Source organism: Pygocentrus nattereri, chromosome 11, assembly GCF_015220715.1.
Source record: "Pygocentrus nattereri isolate fPygNat1 chromosome 11, fPygNat1.pri, whole genome shotgun sequence".
Lineage (NCBI taxonomy): Eukaryota > Metazoa > Chordata > Actinopteri > Characiformes > Serrasalmidae > Pygocentrus > Pygocentrus nattereri.
Genome location: NC_051221.1, coordinates 3,787,088 through 3,808,933, shown reverse-complemented (window position 1 = coordinate 3,808,933; position 21,846 = coordinate 3,787,088). Strand labels below are relative to the sequence as shown.

The 21,846-nt window shown below is 39.9% G+C and overlaps 1 protein-coding gene across 3 annotated transcripts; it reads right to left on the bottom strand.

Annotated features, from left to right (window-relative positions):
* Positions 1 to 1,051: 1,051 nt before the first annotated feature.
* LOC108412020 (gastrula zinc finger protein XlCGF7.1-like) lies at positions 1,052 to 20,679 on the bottom strand. 3 transcript variants are annotated; one of them, XM_037542651.1, is made up of 4 exons: positions 20,616 to 20,665; positions 19,892 to 19,984; positions 15,877 to 16,883; positions 1,052 to 2,678 (listed from the first exon to the last, which is right to left on the bottom strand). In XM_037542651.1, the coding sequence occupies exons 2-4, from the start codon at positions 19,934 to 19,936 to the stop codon at positions 2,246 to 2,248; spliced, it is 1,485 nt and encodes a 494-aa protein (XP_037398548.1). In that variant the 5' UTR covers positions 19,937 to 19,984; positions 20,616 to 20,665; the 3' UTR covers positions 1,052 to 2,245. The 3 variants fall into 3 exon arrangements, with proteins under 3 accessions (XP_037398548.1, XP_037398545.1, XP_037398547.1); XM_037542648.1 differs by lacking the exons at positions 1,052 to 2,678; positions 19,892 to 19,984 and having other exon boundaries at positions 14,947 to 16,883; positions 20,616 to 20,679; XM_037542650.1 differs by lacking the exons at positions 1,052 to 2,678; positions 19,892 to 19,984 and having other exon boundaries at positions 14,947 to 16,883; positions 20,511 to 20,630.
* Positions 20,680 to 21,846: the final 1,167 nt, after the last annotated feature.

Below are 21,846 nucleotides of genomic sequence, written 5' to 3'. Positions count from 1 at the left end.
TGGTGTCTCACAGTGTCTCACAGCGAACAAAATATCAACTGTTTCTCATATTTCATTATTAAGTGCAGTGAGGAATTTAGCATTGTATGCTCTATTTGAAATTCTGTAATAACAATCTCTTGCCTCCCATCATATCTCTTGGTTCATGTTTCCGATCATGCTGCTCCAATGTTTACCGTTGTTTTATCTCAAGCTCTGGGTGGTCTGAAATGTTACTAACTGTAGCAAGATTTAACATTCCTTTTTCACGTACTGTTAAAGTCAGGGTTTGACGCAAAATACCGGACATTAAAAAAATCGAAAACCTTGTATTCTCCCTTGCGTTGACTCTTCTGCTTCCACCCCTAAAAGTACTGACTCTGATTCCGCTAGCCTGGATACTCTTAAGCCTGTTTTTAAATATCCTAGTTTCAACCCTTAGAACTGGTTAAATAATTTAATAAACTGACATATTAATAAATTATGACACACTAATAATTAATCTCTTAGTTTTTATTTAAATTGAATTTAATAATAATAATAATAACCCATTTCCTGAACCAGTTGTTCTATATTATTGTAATACCCTTGACTCATTTGACAGGTTTTTTTGTTACAAACTCTAATTATGTGACATAGATTTACATTATTATTTATCTTAAAAAAAAACATCCAACAAAAAAAATCTGATGACCTAAAGGTTTCCAATGCTGTTATGAAGATCTTGTAATTAGGTTCACACTTTATGCATCTGCAGTTCATATATTAGTATAATTCAGCACAGTATTTCTTGAAACTACACTAATCATTCTGATTCAGGATGAATTTGTCTGTGGTTTCCCTCCAACACTGGCTGGCAGCTGAAGAGGGTTTCGATGTCTTTTTCTTCCTCAAAAAGGTTCCTATTGTAGCTCCGGTTCGATCTTCACCACACATACTTCTTGTCTGACTCACTGAGTCACAATGTTGTCCTAGACATAGCCATCGCTGGCTTATTGACTGCATCCAGGATGTTTGCTTCAGCTTCTTACCATCTCTTGAAACAATAATACAAATACATTTGCACACACAATCATGGATCAATGGGCAAGGTTTAATCACAATATAGGGCCAATTCCAACAACCTGGCTGGTCAGCATCCTTTTAATTTGGCAAGAAATTATATTTCAAGGCTGGCGTATTAGTGACTCAAAAGGACTGAACAAAGTGTTCACGGTGCAGGGTTTTACAGAGGTAAAAAATTTGATTAAAAATATTTTTTAAAAAAAACAGTTGAGGATGTGGTTGAGTAAGTTTTCTGTTCAAAATGAGTGGTTAAAAACAGCTGGAAAGAAAGAGTGGGGTTTCCAAAAAAAGAAAGAAAAAAAAGCACTTGAGTGGTAGGGAGGTGCGATATCCAGGTCCAGGGGCAGAACATCTGCCTTCCGGCACACCCGTGATTCAGACTGGTCAGAGGAGCGGGACCTCCGGTAAATGCATGTTTCTGATTGAATGAATTGTCTCCTATTTCTTTCTCTGACACCGTCGTCATCTGACAAATAATACTTCTTAAAGAATTCATGAGAGAGACAGAAGACAAGTCAAGCTCCACTCTTGCTCCAGACCTCAAAATCAGTGAATATGTTTGGTTACGAAGAATAGAAGCTGTAATAAAAGTAAAAATGGACACAGTAAATACTGAAAAACATTTCATTGTAGAGGCTTTTGTGTAATTTTCTGTAAATATTTGTTTTTTTTCCTGCCACTGCAAACTGAATAATTTTTACCTAATGGCCATTTTAAGTTGTTGTGTGCTGTATAATATAAAAAGGAGGAAAAGTCTTCATTATTTTCTTAAATTTAAATTTGCATTTAAATGTTATGCTGTATTGAGCATCTTTAAATGCCCAAAGTTCCTCCCACAGAATACATAGTGTTGTGGTTTTCCTCTGCATGAATGCAAAGATGTCTTTCAAGATGATTTGGGCCATTGAAATTCATATCACACTCCATGCACCGATGCAGTTTCTCTCTTGTGTGAACACGTTGGCATGTTTTGAGGGTACCTTAATTTCTAAAGCTCTTCAGATGCCGGCCACCAACCCTGGTCCTGAAGCACTACTACTTTCCAGCTATCTGATGCAACCAATCATGATAGTCTGAAGCAGACAGGTTGGATCTAGACCATGCAGAAAGGTAGCTCTCCAGGACCAGGGTTGGAGACCCCAGCTCTAAGCAGTCATACATTTTTTGAGGGTTCCCCACTCTCTCTCAAACTCCGTCCACACTAAGCAGTGATATGTTTTTTTTCTGTGTGAAAGCGCTGGTGTCTGTAGAGATCATTCTGTCTGGTAAAACTGTGTCCACATTCTGAGCAGGGATATGGTCTCTTCCTTGCATGAATGCGCTGGTGTCTTCGGAGATCACTGTGACAAGTAAAACTCTGTCCACACTCTGAGCAGTGAGAAGGTTTCTGTCCTGTGTGAATGTGTTGGTGTCTTTTTAGGTGACTCTGTCTACTAAAATTCTGTCCACAGTCTAAGCACTGAAATGGCTTCTCTCCAGTGTGAATGCGCTGGTGTTGTTGTAGATTGTTTGGTTTGGTAAAACTCTTCTCACACCATAAGCACTGATACGGTTTCTCTGCTGTGTGAATGCGCTGGTGCATTTGGAGATGACTTGGTGTAGTAAAACTCTTTTCACACTCTGAGCACTGGTGAGTTAATCCTTTGTCTTTATTTTTAGGCGTTTCCCTGGGTGATGGGTTGATGCAAGGTGTCGCAGTTGATGTCTGAGTAATGGAGATTTCAGACACCACATCCTCATTTTTAATCTCTTCTGGCTTTAACACCGTATTGCACTCTTCTTGATGGCTTGGTGGTTTGTTGGTGTGGTTTTGGAAGTAAATTAGAACTGCCGGAATTTGGACACTAGGAGCAGGAGAAGACAAGCCCATTTGTTCCTGGAAAAAACAGGAAAATATAAAATTTAATATCAAATGTAGTCAAACAACAAAAACGCCTAACCTGGTCAAAAATCAAAGTAGTCAAAGGTAAAAAGTTGTGTCAGGCTGTGGGGTCTATCAGACAGAATTTGTGCAGGGCAAATATGGAGATTATTATTATAATCAAACCTAATTATCCGTTCAATAGTATCAGGCCAATATCTACACAAGTAATTTAATTGGGATAGTGGTTGGGATAGTGTAGTGGGTAACACCTCTGCCTTTTACTCTGCAGACTGGGGTTCAATCCCCACCTGGGCAAACACCCTACACTATACCAATAAGAGTCCTTGGGCAAGACTCCTAACACTGCCTTGGCCTACCTATGTAAAATGATCAAATTGTAAGGAGCTCTGGTTAAGAGCGTCAGCCAAATGCCGTAAATGTAATTCAACAGTAGTGGCTTTTGAAATGTGGAATACATAACACACTGTCTGTGTTACTAATAGCCTTGAAATGTTACGCATTATACACTGAGCATGTCCAACCTGTGAAAAAGGAAAAGTTATACTTTACTATGATCAAAGGTGGGCAAACATTCAAAAGCTAGCACATTAACAGACCATACATGCAAAAGAAAAGCACCTTTTAGAACAACACTGTTCTTTTAAAAGGCACACAATTCACAAGTGATTCTAGCAACTGTGTGCCATCATTATTAGCTAAAATGACCAAGAATATTGGGAAATGTGGCCCAAGGGCAGTACAGTTTGTGTGGCATGCAAGTTAATAAAACCCGGTTGACGTCCTTGGCCCAGGGTATTCTCAGACTTGTTTGCGGCAAATCAAAAGCATTTACCTTTTTGACCTGAAATTTGTATTTACTTGTCTTGGGATACTAGATAAAATGGTTGCTGGCAATTCAAAGCCTCTGCCAATCTTTATGCACCATCGTACCCCAAGCCAACAGAAAAGAAGACAGAGTGTTGAGAACTGTCAAAAGGTGCAGACAACCAACAACAGCACTTTTAGCTTATTGTTCCACTGTTCATCTCAGAAGGCTGCTGCCAATCTTATGAGCCAATGGCTAGGCAGAGGTCAACCAAAGTCAAGTCAAAGTTAGCTTTATTGTCATTCCTTCTCACTATAGATGTGCTGAGAGAGGAGCAAAATGTAGTTTCTCCAGGACTTAGTGGTACACAGATAAGCACAATAAATACAAACTTTACAACACTATATAATAAAGTCCTCTCTAAATATATAATAACTACACCTGTAGTTATGAGTGAGGAAGTTAAAGTGAGGCAGATGAAGTGAGTAGTATGGCTCAGGTAGTAGTTCGGTGAGAATAAAGGTCCATTAGGCCGATCCATTCAGCAGTCTGACTGCCTGAAGAAAGATGCTGTTCTTGAGTCTGGAGAACTCGGCCCTGATGCTCTGTAGTCTTCTTCCAGATGGAGTTGGTGTAAACGGTCCATGTGATGGATGAGAGTGATCCTTCCTGATCCTTTTACACTGCTTGGTGTAGATGCCCTTAGCAGCAGGGAAGCTTGACCCAGTGATGGACTGGACAGTCTGCACTACCCACTGCAGTGCTTTCCTGTCTGAGATTCCACACCAGGCAGTGATGCTGCAGGTGAGGGTGCTCTCTATGATGCTTTTGTAGAAGCATCGAGGGTGGGTGTTCACAGGCCAGCCCTCTTTAATCGCCTTAGCAAGTAGAGGTGCTGTTGTGCCATCTTCCCTGAGGAGGTGGTGTGCAGGGAACCTAGCTTTGTTTACCTCCTCCACTAGCTCTGCTCACAGTGTCAATCGCCGTGAAACAAATACTGGTGTAGTTCCATTCTGAAACACCACCTGCCCAAGAAAAGATGTTTAAAGACTGAACATAGGAAGAAGTCCAAGACATACACTGCTTGGGATACAAAGCAAGCTCCCTGTTGCAGCTCAAGAGTGGCAATGTGGTCTCGCTTGCTTACTGATCCACTAAAGACATTGTATTGCAGCAACAAGATCTTCTAAAAAATCTAAATCTTTTTTGAAGAGAAACATTTACATCAGGGGCTTGAACACACATCCTAGTTGGAACAGCCATTTCAAGGTCTCCAAGAATGTGCATGTTATCAAGTTGCTTATAGGTTCTACTGGTGAGATGGACACACTAGGTATTTGATTTGATCTTGAAGAGTAGTCCACAGTCTGGAAACACCCGGAGGGTTACGTGTCACTAACTTCTAGTGTGACAAGACCTCTCGTGGAGAGAACTCTAGTGCCCAGCTTTTGGTTGATCAAGAGCCAGTCTCACTAATAATTTAAAAGAACCACTGTAGGAACAAGAAACTTTAGCTGGCTGACCAAAAAACGTCCTTGGTGTGGTCCACTCCTGGATATAACCCACGTCAGAGCATGGACAGACATTGACACCCATTTTCATTCTACGGATCACAGCCGTACACACTCATGAAGCTTTTGGCAAGCCTAAGGGAGACATCCTTCATAAGCTGCAGTGCTTAACAGGTGAGGTGCTTGTTCAGGTATTACACTGGATGTCCTTTGAAAGGGTACTTTGATGAGGAGGTTTTTCCAATAGAAAAAAGGTATCAAGTTCAGAAACCAACCCCGTTTAGTGGGGTCTGGCCACATCACTCCTAGAAGAAAATGTAAGTAATTAACACGAAAATTCTGGTAGATTCTGGTACACTCTGAGACGAGAGATCATTTACTTCAATCAGTTCAACAACTACACAAATACAAGTGTGTTATGTTTGATCCCCAGTTAGCAATTTGATGGCAGGTAAGCTTTCATACAGTGCCTTGCGAAAGTATTTGCCCCCCTTGGCATTTTTTCGTTTCATTTTTTCAAATTAAAATTTGCATCATTTAATTTACAGAACATGCCTACAACTTTGAACATTTGATTTTTTTTTTAATTGTGAAGCAAACAACAAATAGGACAAAATAACAGAAAACTTCAGTGTGCATAACTATTCACCCCCCTAAAGTCAGTACTTTGTCAGTACTTTTGCAGCAATTACAGCTGCAAGTTACTTTGGATAAGTCTCTATGAGCTTGCCACATCTTGCCACTGGGATTTTTACCCATTCCTCAAGGCAAAACTGCTCCAGCTTCTTCAAGTTAGATGGTTTCCACTGGTGAACAACAATCTTCAAGTCTGAACACAAATTCTCACTCACATTAAGGTCTGGGCTTTGACTAGGCCATTCCAATACATTTACACGTTTCCCCTTAAACCACTCAAGTGTTGCTTTAGCAGTATGCTTTGGGTCATTGTCCTATTGGAAGGTGAACCTCTGTGCCAGTCTCAAATCACTGACAGACCTAAACAGGTGTTGCCCAAGAAAATCCCTGTACTTAGCACCATCTATCTGCCCCTTGACTCGGACCAGTTTCCCAGTCCCTGCTGCAGATGGTGTTCTTGGGGTGATGAGATGTGTTGGTTTTGCGCCAGACAGAGCGTCTTCCTTGTTGGCCGAAATGTTCAATTTTGGTCTCATCTGACTAGAGCACCTTCCTCCATTAATTTGGAGAGTCTCCCACATGCCTTTTGGCAAAAGGTTTGTCTGTCTTATGTTTGTCTGTAAGTAAAAGCTTTTTTCTAGCCACTCTTCCATAAAGCCCAGCTCTATGGAGTTTACGGCTTATTGTGGTCGTATGGACAGATGCTCCAGTCTCTGCTTGGGAACCCTGCAGCTCCTTGAGGGTTACCTTTGGTCTCTGTACTGCCTCCCCGATTAATGCCACTCTTTTAAGGTTTGTCTTTTAAGGTAAGCTCTAAGACTTTTGGCAGTTTTCACCACTCTGTCTTCCTTTCATTTGGCTTTGTGATTTGGCAAAGGCTTTTACCTGCAAGCACCCACATTATCTAGTATCCAATGGCGAACAAATACTAATTTCAGCTCAAAAATATATGCCTATGGCATAAACATGCCAACTATTGGCAAGCTCAAAACAATCAAAAATCAGTAATGTAAGCTAACTGAATAAATTAAAACACTTTACTAACCCAAATTAATGCTTTTCAGATGTGTGTAATGTCCAAAATTCCTCTGACTTCTAAAGAAAAATATTCTTCCAGTAATTTTGTCTGTTTATGATGGGAATTCCTCAATATCGACCACCATTGGCCATTTCAGGTTTTCTGTAACCTCAGAATTTAACCAGCAAGGCTTTCAAACTGAGACAAATACTTGTTTTAAAATGGAAATAGTGTTGTGTGTTCCTGCAGCTTGGTAAATGTAGAATTACAACATTTAAATATTGTTTACAGATGTGATTTTTTGCAAGAATAAAGCTTAAATGCTACTAAGGTGGGAGATTAAATTTTTTAAAAGTTCTTACAGCAACTGGCAAAGACAGTGAAGGGAAATACACAATTTCATAGGGCCAAGGGCATCACCATGGTTCTGCTGAAGTTTCCTGCTTTAACTCAAACATTATTTCACACACTTTGAGGCTCTGCCTGTCTATCAATATAATATAATAAGTGATAAGTAAACAGGTTTTGCAGGGAAAATCACCTCATCATGAGTTCCTCTGGATGCTGGGTTGGTGCTGAGTGTAGCAGATGTCTGAGTACTGGAGATTTCGGACACCACATCCTCACTTTTAATCTCTTCTGGCTTCAACATTGCGGTGCCTCCTTCTTGAAGGTTTGGTCGTTTCTTGATGTGGTTGTTGAAGTAAATTAGAACAGCAGGTAAGTGGACAGTAGGACCGGGAGAGGACTCCAAACAGGACGCCATTTTCTCCTGGAAAAAAATAGGAAAATGTAAAATTCAGTGTCAAATGTAATAAAACACTGACGACTGCATAACCTGGTGTTGGGTAACATATCACAGCACAACTAAGCTAAAAATCCAGAAAGAGTGAACGGTGGAGGTGAGAGTCTCTAATAGAGACTTGATCAAAGCAGTTATAGCTTTATGAAAATTTTTGTAAAATAGACAGTTTATATGCACAATGGGTGATTCATGGTTTCAAATCAAAACTGCTAAAATGCAGACTTGGATGGGCTGGTGAGATAAATGATGTCTTAATGATGTCAGCAAGAGTCGCTCTGTCAGGCCTTGAAGGTTCTCCAATGGTCACTTTTTACCCAGTCATGCAGACATTTACCCAGGTAAAACATTATAATTGAGTATTCTTTGTATAGCTCTTATTTACTAAGGTAGTTAATTGATTAAGTCCTCAGTTTATTTGGTTTAGTCCTACAGACTGAACAGTCTAGTGCCAAAGAAGCCTCCCAACATTCTTAGCGACTCTGTTGGTTTCTATTAATTAACTCTTATTTTTCTAATTTCTAAACATATTTCTCTTTGCAAAGTGTTATTAACACTATATTGCCAAAAGTTTTCACTCACCCATGGAAATAACTGAATTCAGCTGTTCCAATCGCTTCCATGGCCACAGGTGTATAAAGGCAAGCTTACCCTACACTGACTATAAAGCCAAGCTACCCTGCAGACTGCTTCTACAGACATTAGTGAAAGAAGGGGTCGCTCTCAGGAGCTCAGGAGCTCAGTGAAGTTTGGTGGAGGGGGGATCATGGTGTGGGCTTGTTTTTCAGGAGATGGGCTCGGCCCCTTAGTTCCAGTGAAAGGAACTCTTAAAGCTTCAGCACCAAGAGATTTTGGACAATTTCACGCTCCCAACTTTGTGGGAACAGTTTGGGGACGGCCCCTTCCTGTTCCAACATGACTGCACACCAGTGCACAAAGCAGGTCCATAAAGACACGGATGAGCCAGTTTGGTGTGGAAGAGCTTGACTGGCCTGCACAGAATCCAGACCTCAACCCCATAGAACACCTTTGGGATGAATTAGAGCGGAGACTGTGAGCCAGGCCTTCTCGTCCAACATCAGTGTCTGACCTCACAAATGTGCTTCTGGAAGAACGGTCAGAAATTCCCATAAACACTCCTAACCCTTGTGGAAAGCCTTCCCAGAAGAGTTGAAGCTGTTATAGCTGCAAAGGGTGGGCCGACATCATATTAAACCCTATGGATTAAGAATGGGATCTCACTCAAGTTCATATGCGCGTAAGGGAACAACCAAACACTTTTGTGTCATAGCACACTCTCTTGTAAATATGAAGCTTGAATGCATTTTATACGCAAATCAAACTTAAGCAAATACATGATTTGTGATTTGCTTCATGACGCCGAGTGGTTCCACTACATCTGCTAAAATAGCTGGGAATAACAGGTTCTTATCTCAGGCCACAGTGTCCTGCTCAAGGAACATAAGGCTCACAGAGACGCAAACACCAAAGAACTATTATTTCTAAGAACATATTCTTAAGCAAAGTACTCTATTTTAAAAAAAGATTCAAAGTGGATTACAGGAGTCTACATCACTTCACTGGTCAGAAATCACAGTAGTCAAATGGAAAAAGCTGTGTCAAGCTTTGTCAGGGGTTTTACCATTTTACACAAAAATATTAAGAATTATTTTTTAAACTGCATCTAATAATCAGTCTGATCCATATTGTTTGAGCGATCCTTAAACTATACTGGCAACATCTGTGTTGCAAAGACCCTTGAAACTGAGTATTTTACACTGAACATCTTGCACATGTTAAAAAGGAAGGTTATCACGGCTCCCCCACCATGTGTTCCAAAGGGGAAAAGAAAAAGTATGACATTCTCGCTCTGACTTAAAAACCTGACAACACAAAATCACCATCACAAAAGATCTTGGAACTTGTTGCTGTAATGCAGTGCCTTTAGTAGTAAGAGACCTCAACCACATCACTACTTTTGAGTGGCATCACACTGCAAAAAATATTGTCTTGTCATGTAACATTGTCTTAAATTTAGTCAATAAATCCAATATTTCTCCTGTTGAGATTGTTGTAAGCTTAATTTAAGAATAATTATCTTATTTGTAGACATTTTTACTTGTTTCAAGTAAATATATTACTGTGGTTAGATAGTGTAGTGGGTAACACCTCTGCCTTCTACGCTGTAGACTGGGGTTCAATTCCCTGCCTGGGTAAACACCCTACACTATACCAATAAGAGTCCTTGGGCAAGACTCCTAACACCTCCTTCGCCTCCCTGTATAAAACAATCTAATTGTAAGTCGCTCTGGATAAGAGCGTCAGCCAAATGCCATAAATGTAAATGTAAATATTGAGTAAAATTCTCTCACTATACTGGCAGATCATTTTGCTTGTTCTAAGAAATGTGCCAGAAAAATGATCTGCCAATATAGATGAGATTATTTTACTTGATAAAATCATCTAAAGTAAATTATGTCTCGACTTAAGTTAGATCGTCTTAAAATTGTGCAAAAAAAAAGTGCACAACGATCTTAAAATGAGAAATATTAGGTATATTGAGTGAAAGGTTTAAGATATTTTGACTTGATAAGACATAACGGGACAAAGCACAATGTGTGTGCCTTGTCTTCTCCACATTTTCGGTCTTTGATCATCTTCTGTCAGGCACGTGGAGTTTTAGAAGGGAACAAAGATCTGGTTGGCCTGTTCTTAACCACTGGGCCATAGAGAGTTCAGACTGGCCATAGCCATTCACCAGAGATGTGGAACAGCAAGCTGAAAGTGAGGGTTGTGAAGATTGTCTGTGCTCTTCATGACTTTGTCTAATTCTGTGCAGTCGGTGTTCAGTGTTCTTATACAGTGCATGTTAGAATGAACAGAGTATAATATAATAAATAATAAGATCTGCAGGAAAGTCACCTCATCATGTGTGATGCTGGGTGATGGGTTGGTACAGAGTGTAGCAGAAGATGTCTGAGTACTGGAGATTTCAGACACCACATCCTCACATTTAATCTCTTCTGGCTTCACCATTGTGACGCCCTCTTCTTGGTGGCTTGGTGGTTTCTTGACATGGTTGTGGAAGCCAGTTAATACTGTAGGAAAGTGGACACTAGGAGCAGAAGAGGACTCTGAGGCCATTCTCTCCTGGGAAAAGAAATAGGAAAACGGAAAATTCAGTGTCAAATGTAATAAAACAATGACAAGCGCATAACCTCTTCAAATTCATGGTCAAATGGAAAAAAGTGTCACACTGGGTTTACATGACAGATCCTTCACAGACAAATATGAAGCATTATTATCACTAATATCTTAATATCTTAAAACTATACTTTAATTTCTCAATTATGACTCATCATAATGACTCAGCATCTCAATTATGACTTAGTATCGCAACTTTGAGATTTAATATTATAATGATGACAATTTCTCAATTATAACGACTTATTTTCTCATAATAAATTCTCAATGAGTAATTACTATTATTAGATAATAAGTCAATTATAAGAAACTCATTGTAGAACCCCACTATTAGGAGTTTGCAAGTCATAATAATGAGGTGCAATGTCATATTTGTGGGATACGAAGTCATAATTATGAAAAACATTACTTAGACTGTCGCCAGTGGCAAAAACAGGCTTCCATACATTATCACACAGGGGTTTAGTGTGAGCAAACAAATGAGATAAATATTCTGTTGCTTCTAACTTTCTCCCCGAGTGATCACAGCATGGCCGTTAGCTTCAAAGCAAGTCAGTATTTCATGCTCGTCCCATTGTCTGACAAGAGAAACAGAAAAATATGTAAATGGGACCAGCTTTATTGGAAATTTGGCTGTATTAAAATACAATACAATACAAGAGAAGCGACCAGATGTAAAGACCTGACACTTGGCAGAATACAAACATGACTTAATGACATGAATATGGTAACTAGTGCATGGAGTCATCTAGCGACTATAAGGAGTTTTCAAGCAGACGTCAGCTACATAGGGAACCGACCACCAGCCTCAAAATACAAATAATCAAATCCAAAAGCTTACCTAGCACCTTCCCCACCCAAACCTAACCAGCAACCCTCACCCACCAAACTATCACCCCCATAAAGAGGTAAACACAGCCTAACAAAGACAGTAAAAACAAGGTCTGTAAACATACAAGAAGGAACAAGCACAACTAGTCCAGCCAGATCTTGCTCTCCTTGTTGGAGCTTTATGGTCTATAATAAATGGTAAATCACCAAAGTCAGAGACCATGAAAGAGTTCAGGAGCTGAACCAAGTCAATGCCAAAAAATAAAAGGAAGCTAACAAACTAATAAATGTGAGCAATTCTTACCCACTTCTGATGCTCTTTAACCCATACAGATAAAAACATTACTACAGAGCTAAGAGCTAACAGAGGCCTCCTCAGCTCAGCCTGGACAAAGGCTGCTCCTGTGAGAGCTCACATAGTTCACCTACCTTCCATCGTCCTTCTCAGAGGTGAACATTCCTCTACTCATTTCTGTAAGAGTGACTTTAAAACAGAGTGACCAGGGTAAAAAGCACTACCCAAATCTTTACCTTCAACACAACAGCAGTCTTTGTTATTCTCTGTGAAGGGTGGTTGGCTGGGCAGGGCAAACAGCACTAGCGCCACCCTTTGAGCTGGAGTGCAGATTAAGACTTCAGAAGCACAGGACTACCCTATACACCCCATTTCCAATCAGTCAATGAATCAATCGGTCAATCAAAATAGTGTTACACAGTGTGTAACAAACGGCTTCTGCACAGGCACTGATGTTCCTGCTAAAACCAGAGTAAGCTGTTCATTCAATGTGATCTCGGCATTACAAAACCCTTTTGGGAGACTTTCAACCTGAACATTATTCTCAAGTCAAAATGTTGTATCCTGATACACATGACGTTATCTGAAAATCACACTTACCCACATTATTGTTAAATTTGCAAGATCTTGGTGTTGGGATATGATGAATGACTAAAATTTGATTATGTATGCATGCAAATTGTATTTTTCTAAAAATGCAGTTCTAAAAATGAGCCTCTTCATGATGTGCCATGCATTTTCAACATGGGACAGAACTGGACAGCAGGGAGGCAAGTCAAGCAGACACATTCTGTCTATCGACAAAGCCACGGTGTTGTAGCGCATACAGGACGAGGCCTGGTAGTGTCTTGCTGAAATAACCATGGAGTTACTGGGAAACACATCTCTGTCAATGGTACCTTTCCACATACGCAAGTCAGTCATGATGGCACTGATTACCCCATATCACGACAGATGTTGATCTGAATAACCATTTCTGGATTCACCTCATCACACATTTCCACTGTGTTTTGAACCATCGGGGATGAGCTTGGGCCCCGAGAGCTCGGCAATGTTTCTACATACACAGAATGAGATTTCTCTGAATATTTTTGTTGGGACAGAGCGGATCGGCCTCTGCCACAAGTCCCGACATATGTGATATAGCAGCTGATTATTCTAAGATAGGTTTCTGTTCTAAATTTATTCTGAGCTCTTATGCAAAAAGGTCATACAATTAAAAAGCATTCTGCAAAAGGTAAAAGAAAAGAAACACAGGCTTCAGTAGCTGAGTTCTGAGGAAGGAAAAGACCTTCTTCTTTATTGAGCTTCAGGTGGCTCCCGGATGGTTCCCGGACCACCACAATGCAAAGATCATCAAAGAGAGTCCTCTTTACACCCTCCTTTCTTATATGACCTTGAACCACGTTTAGTTCCCATTACTTCTTAGTTTAACGCTTCTTTTGGAGACCCTTATTTCCAACCATTCCTGACGTCTAGTTTTAAAACCTTCCCAGCCTGGCTGTATCAGCTCATCTCATCATCTCAAGGCCATAATTTGGACTCTTCCTCATTAAACTGGCTCAAGAACCAGTTTTTCCCAGCTCTTATCATCTAGCCTCGCTGTTACAGGGTCCACTTGTTTTGCTGTGTCAGCAGTGTTTCTTGGCCCTCCAGAACTCCAGGTGTTTTCCACCGTCTAAAACCCCCTTAAACAATACATGGCCTGTGTCTGGGTCAAAAGTTCATCTGTCCTGTTCATACAATGTTGGGCCTGTCTTCTACTGAGGGGGATTTGTATATTAAAAGCAATGTCTTTGTATTTTTGTTAGTTAAATAAAAGGTTCAAGGAAACAGGCTTTTTATGTGTTTTTTTTTAATATGCCTATTACTACTGCTTTGATGAAAATAATTCAATATAAGCTCTTAATGAAGGAAGCCTCATGCCGATTTTAATACATAGTGTGTTGTGCTGCGATGACTAGACCATTTTCCAAAGAAAGTGTGTTATTTTGATTTTAGATGGAACCCTTTACATCACACGTGAAATGATCCAGTATAAGAACAACACTGAACATTACAATTACATGCCAGTAGCATCACAAATGTTTCATCTTGGTCTAAAAGAACATTAAATTCTGCCAGTGAAGCGTTCCCCATTGCACATAGTATCATAGTACCAGGTGTCCAGATGCAACGAGACACATCTGGAGACAACTGGGAGAGAATCTGCTAAATGTGGGAGAAAAGGTCAATTTATTATGGCAGGAACAGAGTTTAAAATCTGTTAAAATATCGTTTTAAAAACTCGAACACCTCAAGAATATGGAGCTCAAAGTAGTAACGGTGTTGTGTCAATACACACTCCCCATATTTCAACAAGCATGTTTAAGTCCATCAATATAAGACAACGTAGCTGGAGAGTCCCCCTTTAGAAGACATCACTGGACGGGTGGTGAAAGTTAACGGCGGGTTCGTGGAGGCTGTGTGTCCTCACAGCTACGGTTATACAGTGAGAGCAGGTCTTCTGCTTGCTAGCAAGATGTTTTGATTAGACTTTCTTAGACTTTAGAAAAGACACTCAGAGACGGCCGAGAAGAGGTTTCTAGCACTTACACCCAGCGCTTTACTGCCATTGATATCTCTCTCGTTTTCTCCCCCTGACACCATCAAATGAAGACTAGTATGATGAAGTGGACAAGGCAGGCTGAAGATTCACATACCATACAGCTTTTCTACAAGTTATTCACTTCTAAAAAATATTTCTATGGAGATGGACTTAAATCTAAGCATAAAATGCCAAAAAAGGAAAATAATCAAAAAAGAGGGGAAAATAGGAATTTCCAATAAAAGGAGAAAAAAAAAAAAAAAAAAAAAATATATATATATATATATATATATATATATATATATATATATATATATAAAGTTGCTGTCAGAAGAAAACCTTGTATCTCTATTTTTCAGTTTTTGACATAATTTGAAAATGCCTGTTGCCCTTTACATTGTGTGAAAACTTCATGATGAATGGATCAAAACAAACGACGGGCCAAACGGAGTATGAAAAAAGTCTGGTTCCACTGACTTACATTGACAGTACAGTATGTTTTTTCCTTCTCCTGTAAAGTTATCATTTTGGAGATACAAGGTTTTTTCCGACAACAGTGATATATAATATAATATAATATAATATAATATAATATATATAAAAGTGGGACACAAACTTGGGAATTTGGCACTTCTTGGATCAGAAACAGAAAATGCAAAAACCGAAGGTTTAGAAAAATGTACCTGGTGATTTCTTTGAAAAACTAAAAGTAAGTCTCCTTAAAAGAATGGACGCTGTAATAAAAGGTAGTGTCCATACTTAATACTGAAAAAATGATATTTAGTTGGTAGAGATTTGGTGTACTTGTCTGTTAATGTGCTCTGTTTTCCCCAGCCACTGAAAAATGAACAACTTTTGCTTGAAATGAAATGAGCAAAGAGTGGTCTTTGACTTTTACCTAGTACTGTACGAGAGAATATTTTAAAAACAATTAACATTGTGGGTTTATAATGTTATTTAAAAAGTGGGGAAAATCCTCTTTGTATCTTGAAAAATGGTACTTCTAAATTTTACATTGTATATACATGTCTTTAGGCGTTTTGGTGTCTTTACACTTAAATGCCTAAGCAGGGGTGCCCAGTCCTGGTCCTGGAGATCTACCACCTTGCACAGCTTAGTTCCACCTTTAATCAAACACACCTGATCCAAATAATGGATCTGAATCTGACAGCCATGTGTGTTGGATCTGAACTCTCCAGGGTGGTAGATCTCCAGGACAAATGGTCTACAGCTTCTCCCACGGTAAAAGCAGCATTATGGATTTGCTCCTGCATGAATGCGCAGGTGTCTTTGAAGGAGTTTCAACCTATTGAAACTCATGTCACACTCCAAGCACTGATACGGTTTCACTCCCGTGTGAATGCGCTGGTGCGCCCTGAGGGTACCACTCTCTCTAAAGCTGTTCCCACACTCTGAGCAGATATACGGTTTCTCTCCCGTGTGGATGCGCTGGTGTATTTGGAGATGACGCTGTCTAGTAAAGCTCTGTCCACACTCTGAGCACTGATACGGTTTCTCTCCCGTGTGAATGCGCTGGTGCGCCTTGAGGGTACCACTCTCTCTAAAGCTCTTCCCACACTCTGAGCAGATATACGGTTTCTCTCCCGTGTGGATGCGCTGGTGTATTTGGAGATGACTCTGTCTAGTAAAGCTCTGTCCACACTCTGAGCACTGAAACGGTTTCTCTCCTGTGTGGATGCGCAGGTGTCTTTGGAGATGGCTCTGTACATTAAAGCTCTGTCCACACTCCGAGCAGTGATACGGTCTCTCTCCAGTGTGGATGCGCTGGTGTCTTTGGAGATGGCTCTGTGCAGTAAACTTTTTTCCACAGTCTAAACACTGAAACGGTCTCTCCCCGGTGTGAATGAGCTGGTGCTGTTTCAGATTACTCAGTTTAGTAAAGCTCTTCTCACACTCCGAGCAGTGATACGGCCGCTCTCCTGTGTGAATGCGCTGGTGAATTTGGAGATGACACTGGGCACTGAAACTCCTTCCACACTCTGAGCACTGGTGAATTTTTCCTTTGCCTGTATTTTTGTGTGTTCTTCTGGGTGATGGGTTGGTGCAGCCTGTAGCAGATGATGTTTCAGTACTGGAGATTTCAGACACCTCATCCTCACATTTAATCTCTTCTGGCTTCAGCACTGCAAGACCTTCCTCGTGGTGGCCTGGTGGCTTCTTGATGAGGTTGTGGAAGTAAATTAGAGCTCTAGGAAAGAGGACACTGGGAGCAGGAGAGGACTCGGAAGAGGACGCCATTTTCTCCTGGAAAAATAGGAAAATGTAAAATTTAGTGTCAAATTTAAAGCAACAATCACAAATGCATAATCATGCTGAAATTAGTACTCAAATGGAGAAAAGGTTGTGTCAGGTTAAGGGGATTACCAGACAAAAACAAAACATTATTAAAATGATTATACCTAAAACGCCAATCTGTTCAGTATTTTTGAGTCCCTAAAACTATCTGGGCAACGTCTATGTACCTAAGATACCCAACATCTGGCACGTGTTATACTTTAATATGGTAAGGATGGCCAAAACATTGACCATACAGCAAAAGAAAATCTTTTAGAGGAACACAGACATTCTTCTAAAAGCTACAGAGTTAGTTATTCCAGCATTTATGTATGCCAATTATTATTAGTTAAAATGACCAACATCAAGCCATCAAAAAATGTGGCCCCAGCACACAAGTTAACCATGTTAAGGTGCAGTCGTGGGCTGGTTGTTAGGGAACTGGCCCTGTGACCGGAAGGCCACTGGTTTGATCCCCAGAGCTGACAGTCCATGACTGAGGTGTTCTTGAGCAAGACACCTAACCCCCAACTGCTCCCCAGGCGCTGTGGATAGGGCTGCCCACCGCCCCAGGCATGTGGAATTTCCCCGTTTGTGGGATTAAAAGTATCACTTAACTCGTGTATGACACATGCTGGAAATTTCACTGGAACCCTGGTGATCACTGGATACTAGGTGACAAGAGTGTATGCACTTCAAATTCTTTGTCAAACCTTATGTACTGTGTTACCCCCAAGCCACAGACAGTAAGACATAGTGGTGAAAAGAGCAGACAACCCTCAAGGAGTGCTGTTCGCTTACTGTTCGACATCTCTTGTGAATAGCTACATCCCACCTGAACTCTCTATAGGTCGGTAGCTAAGAATCAACCAATTCTTTTTCCCCCTTCTGACACTTCCAACAAAGGGAGAGTTTTAAAGACCAAGAACGTTGCTTGCGCTACAAATCAAAATTCCTGTTGCCACTTAAGAGAAATGATGTGGTGTGTGTTGCTTACTAATCCACTAAAGGCACTGTACTGCAACAAGAAGATCTATTGGAATAAGGATCTCATCTTCTCAGGCTCTTGTGTAGAATCTTTTTTTGTAACATGTTAAAGGTAAAAACAAACCCCTCCGGTCAGAATATCCATTAAAGTACCTCTAGGAACTTGCTTATAGATTCTACCGTTGGGATAGTCAGTAGGTAATTCGTGTGGAAGTTAGATTAGCTCACACGTAAGTTTGACATGACACTTTACGTGATATTACAGAGCTGTAAAGTTTTGTATGACATCACTGAGAAGAGTAGTTTTTGTCAGCAAAAGAAAGCCGTAGTAAGACACCTTTTCTTTCTGTTCGAAAGTTGTTAAAGAAACCCAAATAAGCAAATTTGCAAAATGTGGCACACTTCTGTTTTCAGTAAAGTTAGTTCTCATGAATTTTGCCAATTAAAAAAAATGTAATTCTATATCTATAATTGAGTGAAATGAAATTCTATGTTTGTCAAATATGTAGTGTGAATCACTAAATGTGCAGCGTTCTCTGTTCGCAGTGGGCTGCAAACTGCTACTGTGCTTGGCTAATAGACTCCGGTGGCTGGTCATGTGGGTATTTATAACAGTCAAGATACTCAAAGAAGACATTTTTACTCACTTTATTTTTTTTACCCACTTTCATTATACACAAATACATAATTGTTCTTGTCAGGCGGTCAGCAAAAATCAAGCAATTCTAATGGTGGCATTGTCTCCTCTTCCTGTTGTTGATGAACATTTTTGGTCTGCTGACGACTACAAAATCGGGACATGCATATTTGTAAGACACTTGAGCTGACTGAATGCTCTTTAAGGAACATCAAAGAAAGTACAATGACTGAAGCACTTCAATGATGGTCATTGAGAAATGTGTCAATGTCGGATTAAAATTACAGTAAAATCAAAACACGTAGTTTTTGTTTGCTCAGCAGTGCCTGTGCAGTGTAGCTCTATTTTCCCCCCTCAGCCATTCATGTCTAAGATTAGCTTGTGAATACTGCCACTTCATATCAGTAGTTCTACCTGGAACCTTTCAGACCTTCGGCAGATTTAAGGCTAGGTAACAAAATATGGTTATGATTAGCAGGAAAGTCCCATTTGGAGCTATGATTAAGCAATAAGAGTACTAAGTTGGTAAGTGACAAAATGTGCCTGCACTATCTAAATATCGCAGAGTATAATTTACAGTTCCAATTTCAATCTACATAACATAGGTTGAACTAAAATATCGTCGTAAAACAAAAGTTAATAGCTTATGGTGTGATTGGTGTTTCTGAAAAATGGAGAACCTGGAAACAAACTTGATAATATTAGACAAACCAGCATTCTCACGTATTTCTCCAACTACTCAGCAAAACTACTGTAAACGTGCCTCAGCTATTGCATAAAAACCATGTTTATCAGCAACGCAAAAAAAAAAAAAAAAGAAGAGATCACATGAGTTCGCTGAACAACAACTTGACACAGAATCAGAGTACTTTACTGATCCCAGAGGGAAACTGAAGTCATCGCAGTTGCAACCATTTATGTAAAAGAATAAACAAACACTAATAATTTCAAAATAAAAAAAGATACATTTGCAATTTACATCTTGGGGATAAGTAAAAGTAGGACATGTTTAATGTTTCTAACTGTGGTATTACAAAACCCCCACATGCTGACAGGCACTCCTGTCACATCTGTTACACCTTGTGTTTCTGCCAGGTTTTGTATTCATTCCAGATTCCATGCCGTAACTACATCGTTTCCGCTACCAGACCCTGCTGTTGATCCATTCCATGGTTTCATCTCCCCCCACCTGCTTAAAGAGGCCCAAATTACGTAACATCTTAATTTAATCAGCCATTCATAAGGAAACCCCAAAACCTTCAAAGTAACAAAACAAACCTAACACACAACGCTGCTCCATTAGGCAGTAAAAGCCCAGCCAAAAAACAGTAGTAGAAACAACTTCTAAACTTACAAGGAGAAGGAACGAGCACGAGTAGTCCAGCCAACATCTATCCATTAGCACAGGAACTTAAGCAGTTTTCTGTCATTGTTGGATCTTTTTGGTCTAAAATAAAAAAAATAAAATAAAACTCTTAAAATCTAATAATACCAAAATAATGGTTGGTTAGTGTAGTTGTTAACACCTCTGCCTTCTATAGTTTAGACTGGGGTTCAGTGCCCCACTTGGGTAAACACCCTACACTACAGCAATAAGAGTCCTTGGGCAAGACTTCTAACACCACCTTCACCTACCTGTGTACAATGATCAAGTTGTACAATGATCAAGTTGTTGTCTGGATAAGAGCGTCAGCCAAATGCCGTAAATGTAAATGTAAAATCTCCAAAGTGAGGTGTAAGAAACAGTGAAACAGAAACAGTGAAGCAACACAACAGAATGAAGCCAAAGCCAAAATGGGAATTAGAAAGGAAACGGTAATTGTAATGATAAATGTGACTAATTTCTATCCTCCTCTGATGCTTTTCTCCCCATACATTACCACACTAGACCACAGAGCTAAGATCTAACAGAGGCCTCCTCAGCTCAGCCTGGACAAAGGCTGCTCCTGTGAGAGCTCACATAGTTCACATACCTTCCATCTCTACTCTCAGAGGTGAACCTTTCTCCACCCTCTTCTCTGAGATTCATATAAAAACAGAGAGCAAACAATGGAAAATAGTGTTAAACAGCTTTTTACCCTCAACAAAGCAGCATGCGCTTCTCTCCAATAACAATGTAGACTGCTGACTTCTTCTACTTCTTCTCCTTCTTCTGTGTGAATGAGGCCAACGTAAGGTGCATTACCACCACCTACTGAGCCGGAGGAAGACTTCAGAACTACAGGTCTACTCTGTGCTTTATTTAAAAACATATATGAACCATTTAATAATGATTACACAATTACTACTTAAGTAGTTATTCATAAAGATTGGGAATTGTTATAACTATGAAACTAAAAGTGACATTTAAAAACTAAAATTACTGACTGTTAGTAATGAATTGTAATGGTTTCAACATCGCTTGTTTCTATTTCTGTTAATATTCAGGATGGCAGCACTCAATTATTTAAATATTCACAAGATGTTTTTTTAATATTACCAAAGTATCAGATCTGTTTATGAAACTGGGCCACGAGTCATCATTAAATATACTATAAAATAATTACTTTAGAAATTGGTTGGTTGGCTGGCTGGCAACCAACCAAACTGGCACCAGCAGTCAAATTGCTTTCGATGCTTCATAACAGCAGTACATGGCATCAGGGCCACTGTCTCACAGGCAGCCTATTTTAAAAAGAAGTCTATTGTTCTAAATGTCTATACTGCGCAGCCTTGCTTTGCACCCATTTAAGTACCACCACTACCTTTTTCAAAAGCATTCGACAGTCACATCACTGAAGATTTTGTGGACCCTCAGTGCCTCATACCTTGCTAAAAGTCATTTCAATAATTTCTGTTTCTCTTCTAGGTTCAGCCAGCATCTGGTCAACAGAAAATGTGATTGCTAGGTTACATGTTTGCCATTTTGGGCTAAATTACTCTTTATTCAAGACTGGCAAACATTCAACTGGTCAATGTACACACTGTGAGCAGCCTGAGACCGTATTAAAACATTGCAAGAAAATATAAAAACGAAAGGTGATTATGGGGAGCTGCTGCAATATATAATGGGGAATGCACAAGGAAAGTTGATAAGGTTTCTGAAAATTTCAGAGTTTGTTGGTCTCCTTTAGAAGATAATTGTTCATCCCTGATAGTGGTGCTCCAGGCTCCAGTCCAGTCAGTGGCAGTAATGTACCACATAAAAGGCTTGCCAACTGCTAAAAACCCAGAAGGAGGAGGAGGAGGAGGAGGAGGACGAGAAGAAAACAAAAAAGGAGGAAGAAGAATCCAAAGTGCAACTCCCTCTGCAATCCAGCTGGGGGCGCC

Bases quoted from the DNA above. Each gene is read 5' to 3' on its own strand.
- LOC108412020 (XM_037542651.1), bottom strand. From the start codon at position 19,936: ATGGATAGATGTTGGCTGGACTACTCGTGCTCGTTCCTTCTCCTT. The intron at 16,884-19,891 runs GTAAGTTTAGAA...CTATTTTTCCAG, and splicing joins CGTGCTCGTTCCTTCTCCTT to GAGAAAATGGCGTCCTCTTC. The intron at 2,679-15,876 runs ATAATGCTGCTT...CAAAGGATTAAC, and splicing joins ATTCATGCAGGAGCAAATCC to TCACCAGTGCTCAGAGTGTG.